This window comes from Excalfactoria chinensis, chromosome 13 (genome assembly GCF_039878825.1).
Source record: "Excalfactoria chinensis isolate bCotChi1 chromosome 13, bCotChi1.hap2, whole genome shotgun sequence".
NCBI classification, from domain to species: domain Eukaryota; kingdom Metazoa; phylum Chordata; class Aves; order Galliformes; family Phasianidae; genus Excalfactoria; species Excalfactoria chinensis.
In genome coordinates this window covers 14,156,784-14,175,625 of record NC_092837.1, presented here as the reverse complement: position 1 = coordinate 14,175,625, position 18,842 = coordinate 14,156,784, and the positions used below count along the sequence as shown (strand labels likewise).

The 18,842-nt window shown below is 46.9% G+C and overlaps 1 protein-coding gene across 2 annotated transcripts in view; it reads right to left on the bottom strand.

The window, feature by feature from the left end:
* FGF18 (fibroblast growth factor 18) overlaps positions 1-18,842 on the bottom strand; it is a 63,262-nt gene that overhangs the window by 25,777 nt on the left and 18,643 nt on the right. For both annotated transcript variants that reach the window (XM_072348330.1, XM_072348329.1), the window contains one exon: positions 15,119-15,299. In XM_072348330.1, the coding sequence (XP_072204431.1) occupies positions 15,119-15,299 (181 nt within the window). The remainder of the gene's footprint in view (positions 1-15,118; positions 15,300-18,842) is intronic.

Genomic DNA, 18,842 nt, shown 5'->3' with positions numbered 1-18,842 from the left:
AGAGACACAAATGAAAAGGAGACAAAAAAGCAGGATGCTGGTGAATGATAACAGTGGGTGGCCAGTCGCCCATGGCTGGTGCGTTCTGCATACAACAGGCACAGCCGAGTGTGTCTGGCAACAGACCATTATTTCACCCGAGGTGTGTGAAGCGGGAGCCCCCCATTCTCCAGGCAAACCACCCAGCCATGTCGATGAACAAAAACTCCTGCCGGGAACAGGACTTCTCCTCGCTCGCATCTCCCCACCGGGTTTGTCTGTGTTGTCCTTCCTGCTGTGGCATTTGCAGCTCTGTAAAAAGAAGCAGGTCAAACATCTCCAAATGGTGCATTTAGTGCTTCCCCTCGGGTGTCCACCGTGTCCCGGCCATTTTCCTCCTGGATGCCAACAGCATTCACTGGGGATCGAGCTGACCCCTCTGTGGTGGGTGAGAGTGCCTGACGCTAAGTGCTGCTAATGCGTTCTGCATTTGTGCTCCGGGGCAGGAAATCTCAACTTCCAGTGCCAAGGGGCTAATTATAATTTATATAGCAAGATCTCTCAGGCAGTGTTGGGTTTTTGTTGTTTTTTTTTTTCCTTCAGCTAATTAAGAGGTACAATTACCTCTGAGAATCAAAGGGCTATTTTGGTACCCTGCTATCAGAAACAGATTACAGTCACTTAGAACACAAGGACATCTCAGCTTTTCTACGTGTGCTTCATTTTTCATTTAGATCATTAAAAAGGCATCGTCATCTTTCTGCTCCATCACCAACGAGCCAGAAAATGCCTACAAAAGCCATTGCAACACATTAACATCTCACCATGCTGCTTTCCCAGTCATGAGCTGCAATCCCAACACCGTGTGCTGTCGCTGCCACCCAGGACCACAGACTCACAGGGTGAGTGCTGGGCAGCTCGCAGCCACCTGGGCTGGGGGCACAACAGTGGCCTGTCCTTATCACCCTGTTAGCTCCTTTCCTTTGTGTCTGTGCAGAGATTTAACAGCTCTGCTTCTGTCCCCCTCCACTCTCAGCCATGTTTGCCAAGCCACCGCAAAGGGTTCATGTTAATTCAGTTGCAGGGAGAGGGATTTTGGGGTTGAAGATGGCAAGAAGTTCTGGGGAACCCTGGAGTCCTGCTCTGGGAGTCACTGAGGTAACACACACAGCACAGGCTGCATCCTCAGTCTGATCCAGCACAGGCTACACAGAAGTATTCCAGCAGTCACTATTGCACAGCCCTGAGCCATGGCTCTGGGAAAATGAGCAATATAGTTGGACACTGGTGTTGTGTCTCTACCAGCAGACCACATACACTCCATGCAGTTACAAGTCAGGATCCTGCTTGTCTGCACCCTCGCCCTGACCTAAGACACAGTCAGAAGCACATATAAGGCTGGCAGAGCCAATGAGGGCCAGCCACTTACATAGTACATACATAGTGTTAGGAATCTCCATCCATTTGAGCTAGAAATCAAGCAAGTACTATCAGAGCCAAGGGAGCCCAGCAGTGGGCATCCAGCATCACCCACCTCTGCCCACAGCTCAATTAAACCTCCCCGGTTATCGCTGCCCTTTGATGTGCTAACTAGCGGCTAACTGTGTTGAATTTGCCACAAAGCAGGCGGAAACACACAAACCAAATACACAATAATGAAAGGCATTATTGTTCATTTACGAGCAGATAACGCAATCAACACCTCGGCACGGAGGGATGCTGACTGGCACTGCTCATCTCAAAGGAGCTCCAAGAAGTTCATTTGACACCTGACAACGACACGCCTGGTGTCCTTAACAAGTTCTTCCTTCCACCCTTGAAATCACTCCAAGATAGGCAAGTGCCACAGAAAGGACACAGCAGCTGCCACAAGCCTTTTCACAAGAACATGTAACGATTCCAACTTGCAGCAAACAGAGCAATCACTGCATTTGGTGACTATAGGAGTCACCAAGCAGAACACCTGGTTCCACTGCAGGAGTTCAAGTGCAAATCAAGAAAGTTTTCCTATGTAAAACTTGGCATAAGATGGTGTTTTTTTAGGAGGTTTATCATTGTGCAAAGGGAAGGGTTAAAAAAAACAAAAGTGAGGAAAGAGAAAAATGCTGCAGACCTACCAGATGGTCATAGAAGTTCAGCTTGAAGAACAAACCAAGGCTGCAGCAGTGCAGTGTGTGCCAGCACCCAAAATCCAGCACCTCTCCTAACACTGGGTGCAGGTGGGCAAAGGACCTGGCTCTGCAGGGCAAAAAGCAAGATGGGATCACAGAACTGTTGCTTGCAGTCCTAGCCTAAGCCACTAACCTGCAGCATCTCACCAAGAAGGAACAGTGAATCAGCAACACAACCAAGCTACACAGGGGAGAAAAAGAGGCATATCCAAAAGGAAATACATATATACCTCTCCTTCAAGCTTGCTTTTTATTGAAGAAGCTGCAAAAGCTCCAGCACACTTCAGAATACAAACACTGACACTGAAATTCAGAGCCCTGAGCTGCTTCCAACAGGGAAAAATATACTGACCGCAGTCTGTTTGGAGGTCAAACAAAATCAATAGCTTTTCTCTCCAGTCTGTCTCTTAAACTGAGCTTCTTTCAAAGACATCCAGAGAAAATGGATCATCTTTTGTTGTTGTGTGTGGTTTGGGGTTGGGCTTTTTTGTTTTGTTTTGTTTTGTTTTAAGTGGTCAAACAGTCACACAAACCTAAGAAGCTCCTTCCTCCCTCAGCACACTGAAAGGATTGTACAGAGGTCAAAACCGCCATCAGTTTTACTACACAATAGATGAGTTATCCAACTCTCGGGGAGGAAACCAAGCTGGAAGCTGCTTAACGCTCCGTAAGAGAGGAAAAAATAAATCAATGCATTTGCTTGATCAGGGTATGTTTAAAGCTGGTTGTCAATTAGTTCAACACAGTTTGCTGTTAAAGAGCACAACAATTTAGCCCCAGGAGCTGAAATTTGCAGCGTTTCCTCAGATTCCTCCTGCTGAGAGACTGATATTGGTTTCAGCCAGGTCAGACACAGAGGAGCAGGGCTGGGGCTGAAAGTCACAACCACAGAGAAGAGCTTGGTGAAAGGAAACCTGGAGTGGGTACGCAGGGCTGGAGCCTGGGGAGCAATCTGCAGAGGTGCAGGCTGAGAGATCTCCTCCTCTGCCTTCCCTCTCTATTCTAAGTACAGAGTATGCTGGTTTAATGCTCAGAAAGGCGAAAGGATAACACATACTGGTTACTGCACGGGCCCAAAGCCCCTCCACTGCACAGTGCAGACCTCTAAATGAACTACAGATGATGCCTGTGTGCAGAGAGGTGCTGCCCTGACAAATGCTCATCACTCCAACCTGAAGGAATGGGCAGAAGGACGAGCATGGCAGTATGGCAAATTTGGCCTCCGTCTGATTTTTTAGACTACAAATTCTTTACAATTTCAATAAAAAATCACAAGGAGGAAATGGAGAGACAGGCCACCACCAGACACTTCCTAAGGATCCCACTGCATCCAGAGAACCACTGCCCTTAAAGCAACCGATCAGTGACAACTTTAAGTGCCAGCTCTGAGTGCTGAAAGACACTCTCCAAATCACAAAATAACACAGGCTGGAAAGGATTGCTGGAGGTCACCTGGCTCAGCTGGCTGCCCAGAGCAACACCATCGGGGTTAGGATCCATCATTCCTCAGCTGTGCTCAGCTCCCCTGCAGTAGGTTGTTCCTCCCAAGAAAGCTGACATCCTCGTCTTGAACTAAGGAATGCACAGTTATTCTACCAGAGGGACAGGCACATCTGCAGCTGCCTTGAGATCCAGCAGCAGTGAAACTGCTGGCGGCCATGCCATGACTGTGCCTCACAAACCCTGCAGCCAAAGCACCCAGAGCTGCGCTGATTCACATTTGCTTAATGAGCATCAGGAAGTTATTAATATCCACTCTAAATCAACAACCCCCATCCACACAGCTCCTGGTACCTCCAGTTTGGCACTCTGCAGGTTGAGGTTTACCCCCAGCACACATCTCTCCCCTCACTACATGCCTCCACGCTGCAGATGAAGAACTGATGTCAGATGCACTCCCACACCACTGACTTTTGCTCTTGTCAGTATCTATTCTCGGGATATTAGAGCTACTGTATGCTTTGCAAGATTTGTCTCTGCCTGCTGCACACGCACAGTTTGCCAGGCCTACAGCTACATGGATCCTGACTCATCCACTGTGCTGCACACACATATGCTGCAGGAAGAAAGCTTTGTTCCACCAGTGCCATAAAGGGCACTTCATTTCCAAGTAAACACATTCAGCATCTTTTATAGGATCTTAGCTCCTTCTTATGCCCACACAGGTTTAATAGTTCCAGCACCAGAAAACACTGGTAAAGTACAAAGTGGGTAACAGCAATTGTGACCATCAGATGTCCACACAAACTCATTCTATTTGCAAGAGTAGACAAGGCTTCCAGCTAGAAACTACACTGCAGTTTCTTTGCTATGCTTTTCAGCTCCCCTCCTCCAGTCCTCCCAGGTGGATCAATTTACCCAGTGATCATCCAGCCTTTATGTCTACTTGTTAGCACCCCCAAATTAGTAGGTGTAAAGTCAATATCCTTTGGTCTATTTGCTCCTAAGGAGCCACCAGTTAAAAATTCAACTTGAAAAAAGGGTCAGGAATGCAGATGCAGAAGCAAATGAAATGAAGGCAAGACTCACTGCTGATCAAATGTCCCACAAAGACAAGGGGCTGGGCTGGCCACGCAGCACCGTACTATTGTCACCGGCTAAAACCTAACAGCTTTGATTTGCCTCCCACTGGCTAAAATGGTTTGAAATGCAAGGTCTTAACAAAGGTGCAAGACACAAGAGGAACGGGAGGCACTGCTGGGATCTTAATCTCCTTTCAGTTTCATGGGGAGCTTCAGGAACAGCTCTGCTGAAGTCAGTGGAGTTTCGTGACCGCAGGCAAGAAGGAAACCAGGCCTCGGCTGCAACAGAGGTCCAACTCTGTGACCCCTCCAGAACCCCACAGCAGCAGAGATTTTGCTTAGGAATTATGCTAAAGTTTGAAGGCAAGATGTTTAGCTCCTGGAGCCTGAGACAACATCACTGATAAGACCATCTTTCAGCAGCTGAGATCACCCATTGCCTTGACACAATGTGATTCAAAACCAGGACCCCAGAACTTTACTAGCAACAGGGATTTTGTGGTAAGGATGCTCCTCACCTCTATCCCACCTAGGAGGAGCCACAGACACAGTGAGGGCATCGTGACCATCCCTGGCCAAGCACTGAAGCCATTTAGACGTTACTTTTCCACTTTTTAGACTTATCTGGAGTTTCTATGGCACTCAATACTTAGCTCTTCCATGCTGCTTCCCCATACCATAGATACTTCAGCACTTCCACGTCTGCAGGTGATCTGCTGCTGAAGCTCCCCCTCCATATCTGTTTGTCTGCTTCCTCTCCTCACTTTTCTTGACAAAGCACTTGAGAACAACGGGTATAAGCTGAACCATGCCAGCCACAACAGCGTGAAAGTCTGCATCCCAAGTGCATTCCACCTACCATATGCTCCAGCATCGACCGTGACACATTTCTGCTTGCATCACTGCCATCCAGGTCCAACACCCACTCCTTCCTTGCACGAGCGCAGTTATTTGCTGGAGAACAGAAGCAGAGGAGCAGTGCCAGAGGACGAGGCCTCCTCTACACCACACTACCTGGGGCAGATCCTTCCAGTCAGCACAGCTGCCATCCAGTTGTGATCGCTGGGAAGCTGCTTGTTGGAAAGGACCCAACACTCACTACTGCTACAAGAAGGCTGGGCTGCAGAAGACGGCAGGATTTGCTCCCATTGCTTTGGTTAGAAAGGCGCCTTTTTTGGCAGCTGCAAATGCAAAGGAGAAGCCTTGCAGGCAGTCATTTCAGATCTCAGATATGAGGGTAAAATAAGTTTGAGCACTACCAAGCGATGCTTCAAACTCAGTGACTCCAGGAAGCATAAGCAAAAGAGAGGCACTAAAATGACCACAACATCGGGGACACAAAGCTCAGGAGACATTTAGAAGCTCTCAGCTTCTACGTCACTATAAAAGCCTGAATTGTCTCTTATGGGCATTCTGAAAACACTTAAAATTCAGTAGGGACAAAAGCATGGACTACTCATTGCTGGCATGGCTCATCAAGAAAGATGCTCACCCAGCGCAGCCATGCAACCATCACCCTCCAACCCCAACACTTCTCTCTTTCTCACAATAAGAAAAAAAAAGAGGTTTCTTTCAAAGGGCCTTCTCATTCCCTTTGCTTCCAGCTCGCCTTCCCTGTCTTGTAAGAGCTGAGGAGACCGCAGACGCTCTCTACACGTTTTCTCCTCTGCATCCCACTGGCAGGCAGTCTGGAAAATGCCAGTATTGGAACGGTCTGAATTCAGCGGTTTCTGAATGCTGATCGGACACTATTTCGTTCAAGCCACAGATAGTCATTTTTGGGGGGTATTTTCAGCTCCCTTTTTCGGACTCTTCCAGATTTCCAAGCGTCACACATCAGCAATTTCTCCTCTTCAGAGCTTCATATTTTTCACCTTTCTGCTGAGCCCGAGGCTCTGTGCAGGCTCGCAGGGGGACAGGGCCCTTCCCTGCTCTTCCAGACGGTCACGCAATGCTACTGGCATGGCGAATGTTTGCTGTGCTCCACCTCGCAACGGCGGAAATTCCTAACTATCTGGTTTGTGGAAGAGCCGAGGTAAAATCTGAGCAATTAAAGCGCCTTAGTTTTTATAAAGCCCAACACCTTTCCTGAAGAAACCCAAACCTGAAAACAAGAACGTCCTCATAGCACCTGAAAACACCAAGTAACCAGTTCGAACTAGGCTACTGGTCCCCATTACCACCATCTCTTCAGCACCTCTCCAGTCATAATGCCACCATCCTTATGGAAAATCCACACCGTGTGTCACAGCTTTCGTATTGGAGATTAGGGAAGGATGCCCAATGATGTTAAGGATGAAATCTGCACTGTTGTTGTGCATGAGATCCAAGGTTTTCCCCTCTCTGCTGCCTGGAGGCTCTGGCCTGAGCACCCCAGCACCTTACCTGGGCAGGCTGTACACATGACCCAGCCGAGGAACTCAGCCACCACTGCTGATACTGCACTTCTGGCAAAGCAAGCTGCTGCATTTCGGTCTCCCAAACAGTACCCTAGCAAGCTGTGTGTTATCTTCAAGCAGAATTGTGCTCACCACACTCCGAGATTTCATTTATCATCCTCACTTTAATTAGGTGTGTTCTTGTTGAAGTTATTGACATGTTCTCTCTCCCCCAAACATTTATTATGAAGGACAAATCTCACCGTCCACTTGACAACACACACAGTTATGTAGATGAAGACAAAAAATTCTACCAGTCGATGCTTTTCATGAGGTCCCTTCTCAAAGTAAAAGCCATTTTCAAAGCCTTTCAGAAATGCTGACTAGCCTATTATTCTCTGGGTACCTCTCATTGGGTTCCAAGAAGGAACTCAAATTCACAACTATCTTGATGCTTAGATATGAGAAAACCTAAGAAAGCACACTGCAATGCTTGATGAAGGACATTAAAACAGAACAACAAAAAACAACTTAGAGAGGTTTCCTCAGCATTTCTGTGTACACACAGCCTAGATATATTCAAAATCACTCAAATCACTCAAACTTATTCCAGAACTTCATCTTCCAATAACTATGTGGGCAGCCCCATGTATAAATTCTGGATAGAAGTAATTTTTGCACTAATATCCCCCGAGCCTCTTTCCCACCCTGGAAAAGAAAGGGAAGCCCCAACTTTGTCTCTGTGTTATTTCATCACGGAGAAGAACATTTAGCAAAGCAGCTGCTCAAGCTTCATGGGAAAGAAATATAATCACGGCAAGGCAGGGACAGATAATATCATATTGACCTGTCTTCAGGGTCTGGCATTCACATTTTCATAAAGTGCCTAGGAAGATAAATCACTATACTAATAATATTTGTATTGATTATCTAAACTGAAGCAGCAATCGACTCCATTGTCTCACTTCCTCTTAAATTGCTCACAGATGGGATCCTATTTCCTATTCTGCATTTCTAATGGGAACACTTAAATCACGGCGCAGGATTATACACGCACACAAACTGTTAACAAAAAACCCTCTTACAACTTGCACGGAGATGAAGATTTTTCATTCATGTAGCTCTCTTTCCACCCTACATAGAAATTAAAAATGACAAATGATCAGCAGACCTTTGTGTTACCTCTCCTCGTTGTGTCTGAGCACCTAATATTTACTGACAGGCAGGCGTAGGCTTTCCAGACGTCAGTCAGTGATGATGGGGCCCTGGAGTTCAGACACAGAGCTAAGAGGTGATTCCTTTCTCCCTGAAAGCAAAGGCTCTTGAAAATACCCCAATATCCCAAAGGAGGGAAATAGTCAGAGATAAAACAAACAACAGCTTCTGCTGGAAGGGCTCCGACAGGTACTGACACCAAACAGGGAGCAGGAGGCCAAACGTCAGGTGTGCAACTGGGCCACAGTGGGAGTTTGGGATGGCAGCTATCAAAAAAAACCCAGAAGTTTAGGAAATAGGCAAAAAAAAACCACCCCGCGTTATTTGAAATAGGTTTGTCACAGAGCAAAGAGCAAAAGGTTTGGATTCTCTTTTTTCTTTTCCCTCCCCAAACATCTCGTTTTGCCTGAGCAGAGCTTTACTGGCACAGAGACAGGACTCAGCAGTTAAAAAAAAGAAAGTCTCAGATGTACAGATGGTTTGTATAAGATGATTACAACATATTTCACGTGGCTGCTGAACCTTTCAGAGTCAACTGGAAGGTGACGGCAGCCGAGCCCCCTCACTTGCAAGGGGAAGCCTGGGAGGTCCAGCCCAGCGCCGTGCCCGGGGCTGCACAAAGCAGCCGTGCTGCTCCCCACACCTGCGGCCAACACGGGGCTGCTGCCGGCCCAACGCAGCACCCGGCTGCACAGGGAGACGTTCAGAGGGAAAGAACAGTAATAATAAAGCCTGCAAGATGTTGGGACAGAGGGGGGAAAAAAACGAGATGCAACGCAGCAGCTGGACAGCGAAGGCTTCTCTGGCTTAGGCCAATCACCAGGACCCATATGACTGTACAGCTGCCATGGTGAATGATCATCGCTTGCGCTGAGGTCAGCTCTGCCCTGGGGCTAAGTAAGTGAAAATAAATGGTTGAGAAGATAAAAGGTCTTTTAAAAAAATTATTTGTCTTCTTGTCATGTCAAAACTGTAATGGGAAGAGACGGGAGGCAGCAATACGGAGTTTAAATAGGAAACAGCCACGCTGATGTCTCAGCTGACCAAATTACAAGGCGAAGCATGGTGTATTCAGGCTCGCTGGCTGATCTGCACTGGGCCGGACAGGTCCTTTTGCACGCACCTGGTTCCTGGGATGAGAAGCATGTTTTTGAATGCAGAACTTGTGGAAATACAGCTGTATTTAACTAGCTGCAGCCACTACTTAGGCTACACCTCCTGTCTTTCTCGCAGGTTAATTCCATGCCTTCCAGCCACGAGTTCAGTTTCCCTTCCTGACCTTCCCCAGGGGATCAAAATTGATTTTAACTATTCCAGGAAGGGAAAGGGTTAATCAGTTTTCCCAAGGCGGCTTGCTGTTAAGGTGCCAGAAACACTGAGGGGAAAGAATGACTTGCTAAGGATGGGACAATGGCGCTGGTATTTTGCATTTGTTTCCAGGCTTTGAGATAGAACAAATGGGAGTCATTAGTGAAATGAGTTTAGGGAGTTCTAAATTAGCTGTCAAGCTGCCAAACCCGAAGAAGTGCTATGTCAGCTCATTAATTCTGGAGAGCGCAGGATTACCCAAACCTAGGAAGGAATCCTGCAAAATTTCGAGTCAATTAAAGGAGGCTATTTTGCTATAATAATATTTTCCGCACGTATTACACCTCCTCATGGAACAGAGCCCATTTCTACCACAAATGAAATCTCTGGCGGGATGGAGCGTGGCTTATGTCTAGACAGCTGTAATGTGCTCTCCATGGGCTTGTTCACTGGCATCTTTGGGAAGCTCCAGCTACAGCAGCAGTGGGACAGCTGGCTGTGTGCACAACACCAGGCAGGGTAACCCTGGGATGGAGGCACCCACCTCCCCCAGCACTTTGCTTCCCCATACGCTTGTAGTTGCCAACTGCAACATTCAGAGCTTGAGAGCCAACCAAAAAGGAACACGTGCATGGAGCGTGTGTTTGCACCACCAGCACCTGTGATATGTCCAGTTTCATCATCCATGCACGACATCCCTTGACTTTGCTTTCCTTCTCGGGCTGCCTGATCCCTGATTTTCTGACCCTGTAAACAAACACACGCCTTGTCCATCTCCAAAACGCTCTGTTTTGGTAGCATTTGCTGTGTCCTGAGCTTAACAACACCGAGATCAGAGGGAGTTCTTGAGGGTGCTACACTGGACCTGGGAAGCAGAAAACACTGGGAGCCAACAGGATGCCAAGAAGGAGAGAGAGCACACCCACGTGCTGTGTCCCTTTTGTGGCATGTCCACAGAGAAAGACACCCACCTTACAAACTACAAGAGAATTCTTTAACCGGGATAGACCCAGCACTGGCTAACTAATAACCCACCTGCATACACCACATCCTTGCCTTATGAACAGCCAAGTATTGCCATAAATAAGAAACGAACTCAATTCTCTATTGAGGTAGTTGAGGGTGAGCTCAAACACCCCACAAATGCCCCTCACAGCTGTCCACATGGCTATCACTGCGCTCTACCCCTCCGGACAACGGTAGGCACTTTAAAACAAAAATCACGTGGCTGTGAAATACAAATGAGACAAAAAATGCCTTCACCCAACCAAGAGAGCTCTCTCACCAACTGCACCGGATACAAAGATAGCGAGCAAACAGGATAGAATGTCTTCTGCCTTTTGTGAAATGAAAATAAATGAAAGGATCTAAGGTTTCAGGTCACTGATCCCTCTCTTCCCTATCTGTACCATTTATCGGAGGTAGAATATAAAGGTTGCAGGTCCTTTTCTTTTTTTGTCAGCACTTTAATGGTTGTTTTTTCTCCTTCCCCCTTTCATTTTCTGAATGAAAGGACCACTTAGGAACCTGCAAAGTAATAATAAGCTTATAGCAGGAATATTGTTTTTCTGAGCCAATGCAAACTCGTACGAATAGGTCGAGGAGATTAAAGTAAAACAGCAATCTGTAAATAGATCAGTCTTTTAATTAGTTTATAGTCTGTTAAGAGATAATATTTTGCTCACATAGATCCTTCTGTTATCTGAAAGATCTCAGAGCACTTTAGGAACATCAATTAAGCCTTAAAAAAAAAAAAAACAACAACCCACAACCTTGGGAGATAGGTAAGTGTATTTAGATTAATTAGCGTAGCTGTGAGCAGCAGGCATTATTATTAGATTTAATTTAGTCCAATAATTGACTTATCTGTTAATGGATTCTAATTCATCTGAGAAGGGACCAGAATCTATCTGATTAAAAGGATTACATCGACTCAATTAATTCTATTAACCGACTTAATTTGCCATTTAATAATTCCACATATGGGGCCAGATCTTGGCCCCGAACAATGTGTAAACCAAACATCACACACCCGAATTATCACGCCAATAAAACTATGCACCACAGAGATGCACTTTTCCTCATACGTGGGGCACGGCACGTCCAGATAAAACATTTGAGGAGCCTTTCTCCCACTGGATTTCTCCTGGCCTTGCAGATCACTCTCTTGCTGCTTGGTCATTTAGCTGTACTTGTGATGGCTGCCTGGAAACGAGCAATTCACTGCCTGAGATTTGTCACTTCCCCTTTTTTCTGGGCATTCTCTTTAACCAAGAGGTGAGAAGTTTTACAGAAGTCAATAAAACCTTGCAATAAAACTAACCAACTCTCCATTCCTTCAAAGGCAGAATAACCCTCACATGCCAGCCATTTGGAAGCTGTATATGTGCAAAAAAATAAAAGGCCTCCCTTCAATTGGACACACTGCTCTTTAACCAGTTGTGAAAGTATGGGAGGAGGGGGGAAAGAGGTGCTAAAACGTTACTTACTACCTCCCCAGCCTTAAAACTGACTAGTGCCTATCCTTCATGATGCATGTTATGGACCACAGCCATGGTCTCTCTCTCAACAAAGTCAGCCCTGCTTCCCACACCAAGTCTGAGCTGCGCTGCCCTTGCCTAATATTACCTCCCTTTAACAGGACCGAGTTCTTGGAAGGACACAGCATCATTTTGAGAAGCCAAGGAAACAGCTTCTTGCCCCCTGCACACTCCACCTCCTAACTTCTGATGAGCCTCCTGCTCCCAGCCCGGACACCCTGCAGCAGTGAGTCTTTGAGCTGGAAGCACACTCAGTAACACTTGCACCTCACAGCTTTCCAATTTGGCACCTCTTTGCATAGCCTGTACTTGTGCCTGAGCGGATACAACTGTCCCCGATGACTGCAGAGCTGGAGCCCAGCAGAGGCGTGCTGAGATAGCCCTGCCCGTGTTTGAAATGCGGTTCAGGAAGGAGTAGGCAGGAGAACGCAGGGCTGGAGCCAGCTCACGTTCCACCTCCACAGGCACCTTTTCCCACATCTGTTGCCTTTCCTCAGATATTGGCTTCTGCTCGTCCTCTCAAAGCCTTCCCTGGGCTGACACTCAGCCTCTGTAATCCTTCCAACATCAATTCACATCTCCTCCACCATGATCTCGCCTTTCCGTGGGGACGGGGTTAAGACAGGGGAAAAGCTGTGGGAGACTGCATAGTCTGCAGCCAAGAAAAGAAGTGGGAACCGGGCACTCCCTAATGCTAAGCTCTGACTCACTGTGCCAACTTAAAGGCAGGGAAAAGAGGAAAGGAGAGAAAAAGGGCAGTAGGAAAAATAGCCATCTGCTGCCTAAGAGGGAAAGGTGTCCTCCTTCAGAGGCAGATCTGACCAGCAGCACTGAGATTTGGATCAAAAGTTCACAACTGTTCAGATCCCCAGACCTGGTTTAAGCCTCTCTCTGGTCTTGATCAAAGGTTACTCCATAATAATGCCTCTGGGGGAGGGGTCCCCAGCACATAATGAATCCTGTGTCATTGCCTTTGTATCCAGTTTTGGCTGTAACACAGATGGTTCTCACTTCAGTAACTCTGACATCTCTCCCCCCTTCATTATCACAGCTAGGAGCTCTGCATGGTCACATCCTGGACCTCCATGCCCCACCTCACTGTCTACCCGATTATCATGCTCTAAGTGTTCCTGTGCCAGGCAAGATGATGAACAGATTTCCATAACCTTTCAGCATGGCTAGAAATGGGAAGGCTTTGCAGCTTGACACATCAAGGAGTTTTATTAGTAGGAGAGGGGGAGGGAGCAGGCAGGGGTGTTAGCAAATGGCCTCAATGGTCAGAGCACGTTGGGTTTTTAGAAGGATGCCAGCAACCAGAAGAAGAGTGGATTTGGTGGCGAGCAGCGATGTTCACAATGCAGAGCTCCTCAGACTGGAAATGTAAGGCTCTGTGATTGTGCAGCTTCTCCACTGGTCACGAGCACTCTCCTGCACTAGGATTTGTTGTTCAGACGTGATTGTATATGTATGAAGGGGACAAGATGGGCTTTGACACATAAATTAGCACTTGTCAGCTGCTCACAGGCACACTTCCCTGCTGCACCCCACTGTAAATGCTGCCTTCTTTCACGGAGAAGAAAACTGCATCACATTACCTGACATTCACTGCAGGCAAGAGCACTTCCTGGGACGCCAGCAGCTAACACACAGTGATTAGCTTACATATCAAACCTGAAGAGAATGAATGCAATAAAATGACACAATAATTAGCAGCCAAGTGGCACTTTGCACACCTGTTTTATCTGGGAATTTTGGAATGACAAAGAACAACGCTGATGAACCTGCAGGGCAAGGCCTTTTCTGAGGGATGGGGTGAGTCTGCAGACAGCCCTGGGGGTTCATTTCACAACAGGCGGGTACCTTTGAGCTGACGCCTCTAACAACACAACTCTACACATTTCTGCAACAGCAGCAGCTGCCCCTCGGATCACACAGAACTGCAGGGGTTGGAAGGGACCTCCAGAGATCATCAAGTCCAACTGATGCTGAAGCAGGCAAAATGATGGCCACGGACGGTATGTCATCTTGTCTGAAGGCCACTGATGGAACAACAGTTCTCACATTTTGACCTGCCCTCCATCTGGGATGAATCGTACCCCATCTCCACCTCCACCATTGCTGCACATGAGGTAAACCTCATGTGAATATGCATGATGGCCAACACATCTGCATACATCTGCAGCAACACCTATGGACTGTGTGTACATAAGGGCAAAAGGACCACTTCTCAAAACAGCCCTAAAACTCTTCCAGCAACCATGAATCAGGCCTAAAACAAGTCGGGCAGACGTACCTCTGCCAAAGCCATTTCCAAGTGTACAAAGATGAGGAAGCTTTTTCATAGCTCAGTCTCCAAACAGCACGTCTATCAAGATGCTTGTATGCAAACCAAAGTGGAAACTGCTGAACGCACAACCAGCCTGTGTAAGTTATGTGTGCTCCTGTAGGATCCACGTGCCTCAGGATTCAACTTAAGCACTCTTAAAGCTCTGAAGTCTGCTTAATTTCAGCTCAAACCAAACATTCTCCCCAAGAAAGATGAAAGGATGCTTCATTCAAGCACTGGGATTCTTCCACCTTCAAGCCTAGTTCAGAACCACAGCTTCCAAGTCACTGAGCCCAGGAACACAGTTCCTAAGGAAAGAACATCCCAAGCAACCAGCTTCGATATCACATAAATAACACGAGGAAAGCTGTATGCTCACCTACGAGGCAGAGGAAGATTTTTGTCTTCAAGCACCATCATGCATACTCATCCACAGGGGCACTACAGTACCATGGGTTGGAACTGCCTGCAGCTGGGAGCTGGGCTGACAGCCCGCTCTAACACAGCAAATTCCACTTCTTAATCTATAAAGTTGTTGGTGTTGTTTTTTTTTTCTATCTCCCTGTGATCCTCTGCATTTTATTGCTCTTCTCATTTTTCTCCCACGAGGTTCTCAGGCCAACACAGTGAATAAAAGCTTTTGAACTGGAGTCTGGGGGATCCCAGTAAATATTCTTACCATATTTATCTCCGTCTTCTCCTTTGGCGCTGATCCTCCTGCCCAGCACTTGGATGTGTTTCCCGCTTGTCCTGCTGTACAGCTGATAGAGCCGGAGCTGCTTCCTGCTCACGTCGTCTCTTGCTCGCGTTTGGTTCTCCACGTGTATCCGAAAATCTACATTCTCCTCGGCAACAAACATCTGAAAGCGGTGGGGAGGGGAAAAGAAAAGAGAACAGACTATGAAACAAAATAAGCATCTCGGGCAGAAAGATTACACATCAACCTGCCAAAGGGCACGTGGTGCAAGATGACTGGGATTTGGCTGGCCTTCATTTGACAGTCGAGGCCGTGGTATCAGGCACTCAAAATGTAATTCTACCCAGACTGGCTCTAGAGAGTAAACCAAACCTGAGTTTTTACAATCAAACTGTGTGTGTGGGGGGGTTGGCTGAGTAAAAACTGCTGCTCAGTTCTGCTTTGATTTAAGCCTGGTCAGCCATGCTGGCCATAAATCAGGCTAACTTTTTCATATTCATAGCCTCTACCAAGCTACATGGACATGTACAGGAGAAAGGGGACTGACAACTCAATTTCAGAGAATTTGTGCTGTATCTGTGGATTAATGGCAGGGAAGAAGTTAAGGGAAAAACCTATTTATGCTGACGCTAGCAAACTGGATTCTAGCTACAGACAGGCATAAAATCTAGTAAGATAAAAGTGTCGTGTATTTGTGGGCTCTCTTCAGCGTAGATTTGTTGCCTGCTTAGCTGTAAGTGAAGCCTGATCATTGTTGACTGTCTATTGGTGCATCTCTGTCCATCCCAACCTGGGGAGGGGATGTTTGGAGCAAGCAGTACAAGCAGTAAGAGCACAACCGATGTGTCCAGCTGAGAGGCCATTACCAGCGGGGTTCTGGGCGCTTCAGCCTCTGCCTGTGTTTTTTCTGGCCAATGGGGTAAATTAACCTTAGTTAACTACAGCCTCAAAACATTACCAGAAACTTTCTCAGTCCCATCTGCCTCTCTCTGTTATTACTGTTTCCAATCTTAACTTACAGTTCCCAAGAAACACTGAAACAGGATTCCTGCTTTTGCTTCCAGACCCATCCTGGCTTGCCCAAGGTCAGAGGAGGAGGCAACCAAGATGCTCTCAAGAAGGCCCTCCCAGCCGGGAGGTTCAGCAACACACATCCAAAAGCAATTCACACTCAAACAGCACAAAAGACCAGAGACTGCTCCCCAGTCTGTCCCTGAGAGCTTCTGCACTACGTCCACGCTGCCCACACACATCTAACCGATGGATAATATTTTGGTGGCAGACTCCCATCACAGTACAGCAGATCATTCAGACACCAAAAGCAGCAAAAGATAATTGAGCAGCTGTTTGCATGTAAGAAATGAACTCCACCATGAAATAAGAATCACACTGGGATTTCATGAAGCCTAAGTTTGGAACTGGTAAAGGGATGACACACCTAGCAGAGCTACAGCCTCAGCTCCTAACACATTCTGGCTACAGCATGCTTGTCCATCCAGCCTGGAAGCAATAATGTTCTGATATATTAGGGTGTGGATGAAACTGGAAACGCAAATGAAAAGGGGTCAGTAAATCCTTGTACAGGTCCATTCTGGGCTCAAACACATAAGAGCAAGTGGGGAGCAAGTGGCCGAAGCACACAAAATGGTCTCAGTTAATCCTCCGGCATCTGTCATCTCATAGCTGTGCATACTTAGAAGCCAAGTAGTCAGATACTCCCTGAACGTCAAAACCTCAAAAGAACTTTTTAGCTTTTCCAATTATCAAATAGACACACAGATCAGCAGCAGGAGGAAAACTTCAGGCAGGCAGTGCTGCTTAGCACCAGACCTTCACTAAGCAACCCAAACAAAAACATTATATTCAACACAGTGGCAGCAGTAATGAGGTTTATGGGGATGTTACAGGATCGCCTTTGCTGCCCTTATTAAATGCTAGGATTACAATACTTGGATCCCAAGTCCTAGGAAAGAAACTGGTTCAATTCTCTTACTTTACTGCAGGAGCCAGGCGCTCAGGCTGCACTACAGAAAACAGTGTATCTAAACAGACACTCAGCAGGATGACATAAGTGAGGGGCAAGAATCATACAATTAATATTTAGCAATATTTCCCACTGTCGGAAAACAGCACGGCAAGAAGCAAGAGCAGGACAAGCCACTGCACCTGCTGGGAAGATACGGCACTAGGTCAGCAGTGCTCTCAGCTCCCATGGGCACCAAGCTCTGCTCGCTTTCCTCTCCAGCCACCAGTGCTACCTCCAAGCAAAGCGAGCTGCGTTTGGCTTCTAGCATGAATAATATCTATTTCTTGCCTTCTTCCTCCACCTTTCTTTTCAAATAATATTGTTACAAAGGACGCTGACCAACTAGAAGTAGAGATGCTCAAATAACATCGACAGCCAGCCTCGTACCCACAAAAGCAAGGCTATTTGCAGTTAGGATTCTGGCTCCATCATGTTAAGATTTAAAACAGATTTTAAATCAAGATGACGTCGCTACATTGCTTTCACCACATGCTAATGAATTTCACATTTATTTTTTTTCCTAGGAAAAAAAAAGAACCAAAACAGGTGGGATTTGAAGGGAAGAGAAGGTTGTTTTGCTTTCCTGGAAACTTCAAAATAGAAAAAGCAACCTATTTTCCAAAACATTCTAATTGTTTCTTTGCACTGAAACACCTCCGAGGTGGACTGGCATCCCTGGATTTGTCCTTTGCTGTGTCTGAGCTCCCGTCCTGCACCTCACAGCCTTTGGCCCTATGTCCCCTCTTACTCATTCAGGAGGATGGAGCCCTGGTGTCTGCTCAGGTGCACAGAGCTCAGGACCAACCACAAAGGCCCTGATCCTGACTGTACCCACCTAGCCAGTCCAACAGAGTCTCAACATCTAACATGACGAATAGCTTTAGGGAAGGACAGGATTTAATTTCCTAAAGCAGATTTCTTAAGAGGTTCCTCACTAGACTAGACGAGCTGTGCTCACCTAAAGCTCAAGCAGTTGCAGCACAGAGGCCCCAGCCTGCAAGCAAAATGCACACATGCATGCAGCTCCAAGGAGGCCATGTATCTACCTGCAAGCTTTTGCCAGTCTTCCTGCATGGCAGAGCATGAAGAGCAGCCAGTATCACCTTTCCTCCCACTGCAAGAAGGGTAAGCACTTCCACAGCAGGATGAAGTCTCCCAGGTGCAGGGCTCCATCTGACTGAAGGCTGTTCATGTGACTCAGTTCTGCCCTCACCCACAGCCCCAGCAGTGTGCCCAAGAACAGCACGGCCTGAAGCAGGGCCAGCTGGGATCACCTGGAGACAACAAACCCCTCCAGGGCCAGCCCAAGCCTATGTCAGCCCATCACCTCTCTAATAACAGACCTAGCTCTAAAACAGGAGAAGTCCTGAAAAAGGAAGGTAGAGCTGCAAACTCTCTCCTTGTGGCTGTCCTGTCCCCTGGTAGAGATGCCTCAACACAGAGAAGCAGAGAAGTGAAATCACCAGGATTTGGCTGTGTGCTTAAAGATAAGCACATGCTTAATCACTTTGCTGAAACAGGATGCTCTGCTGGAGTATAGCCAAAGTGAATTAGCTGTGCCAGCCTGGGCTGCATCTGGCCCACAGCAAAGAGTATCAATATTCTAAAATAAAATTTCATGCAGTGTTGATTTCATGAGATAAAACCTATTTGATCACTGCTGAAATCCATTCTCACAGT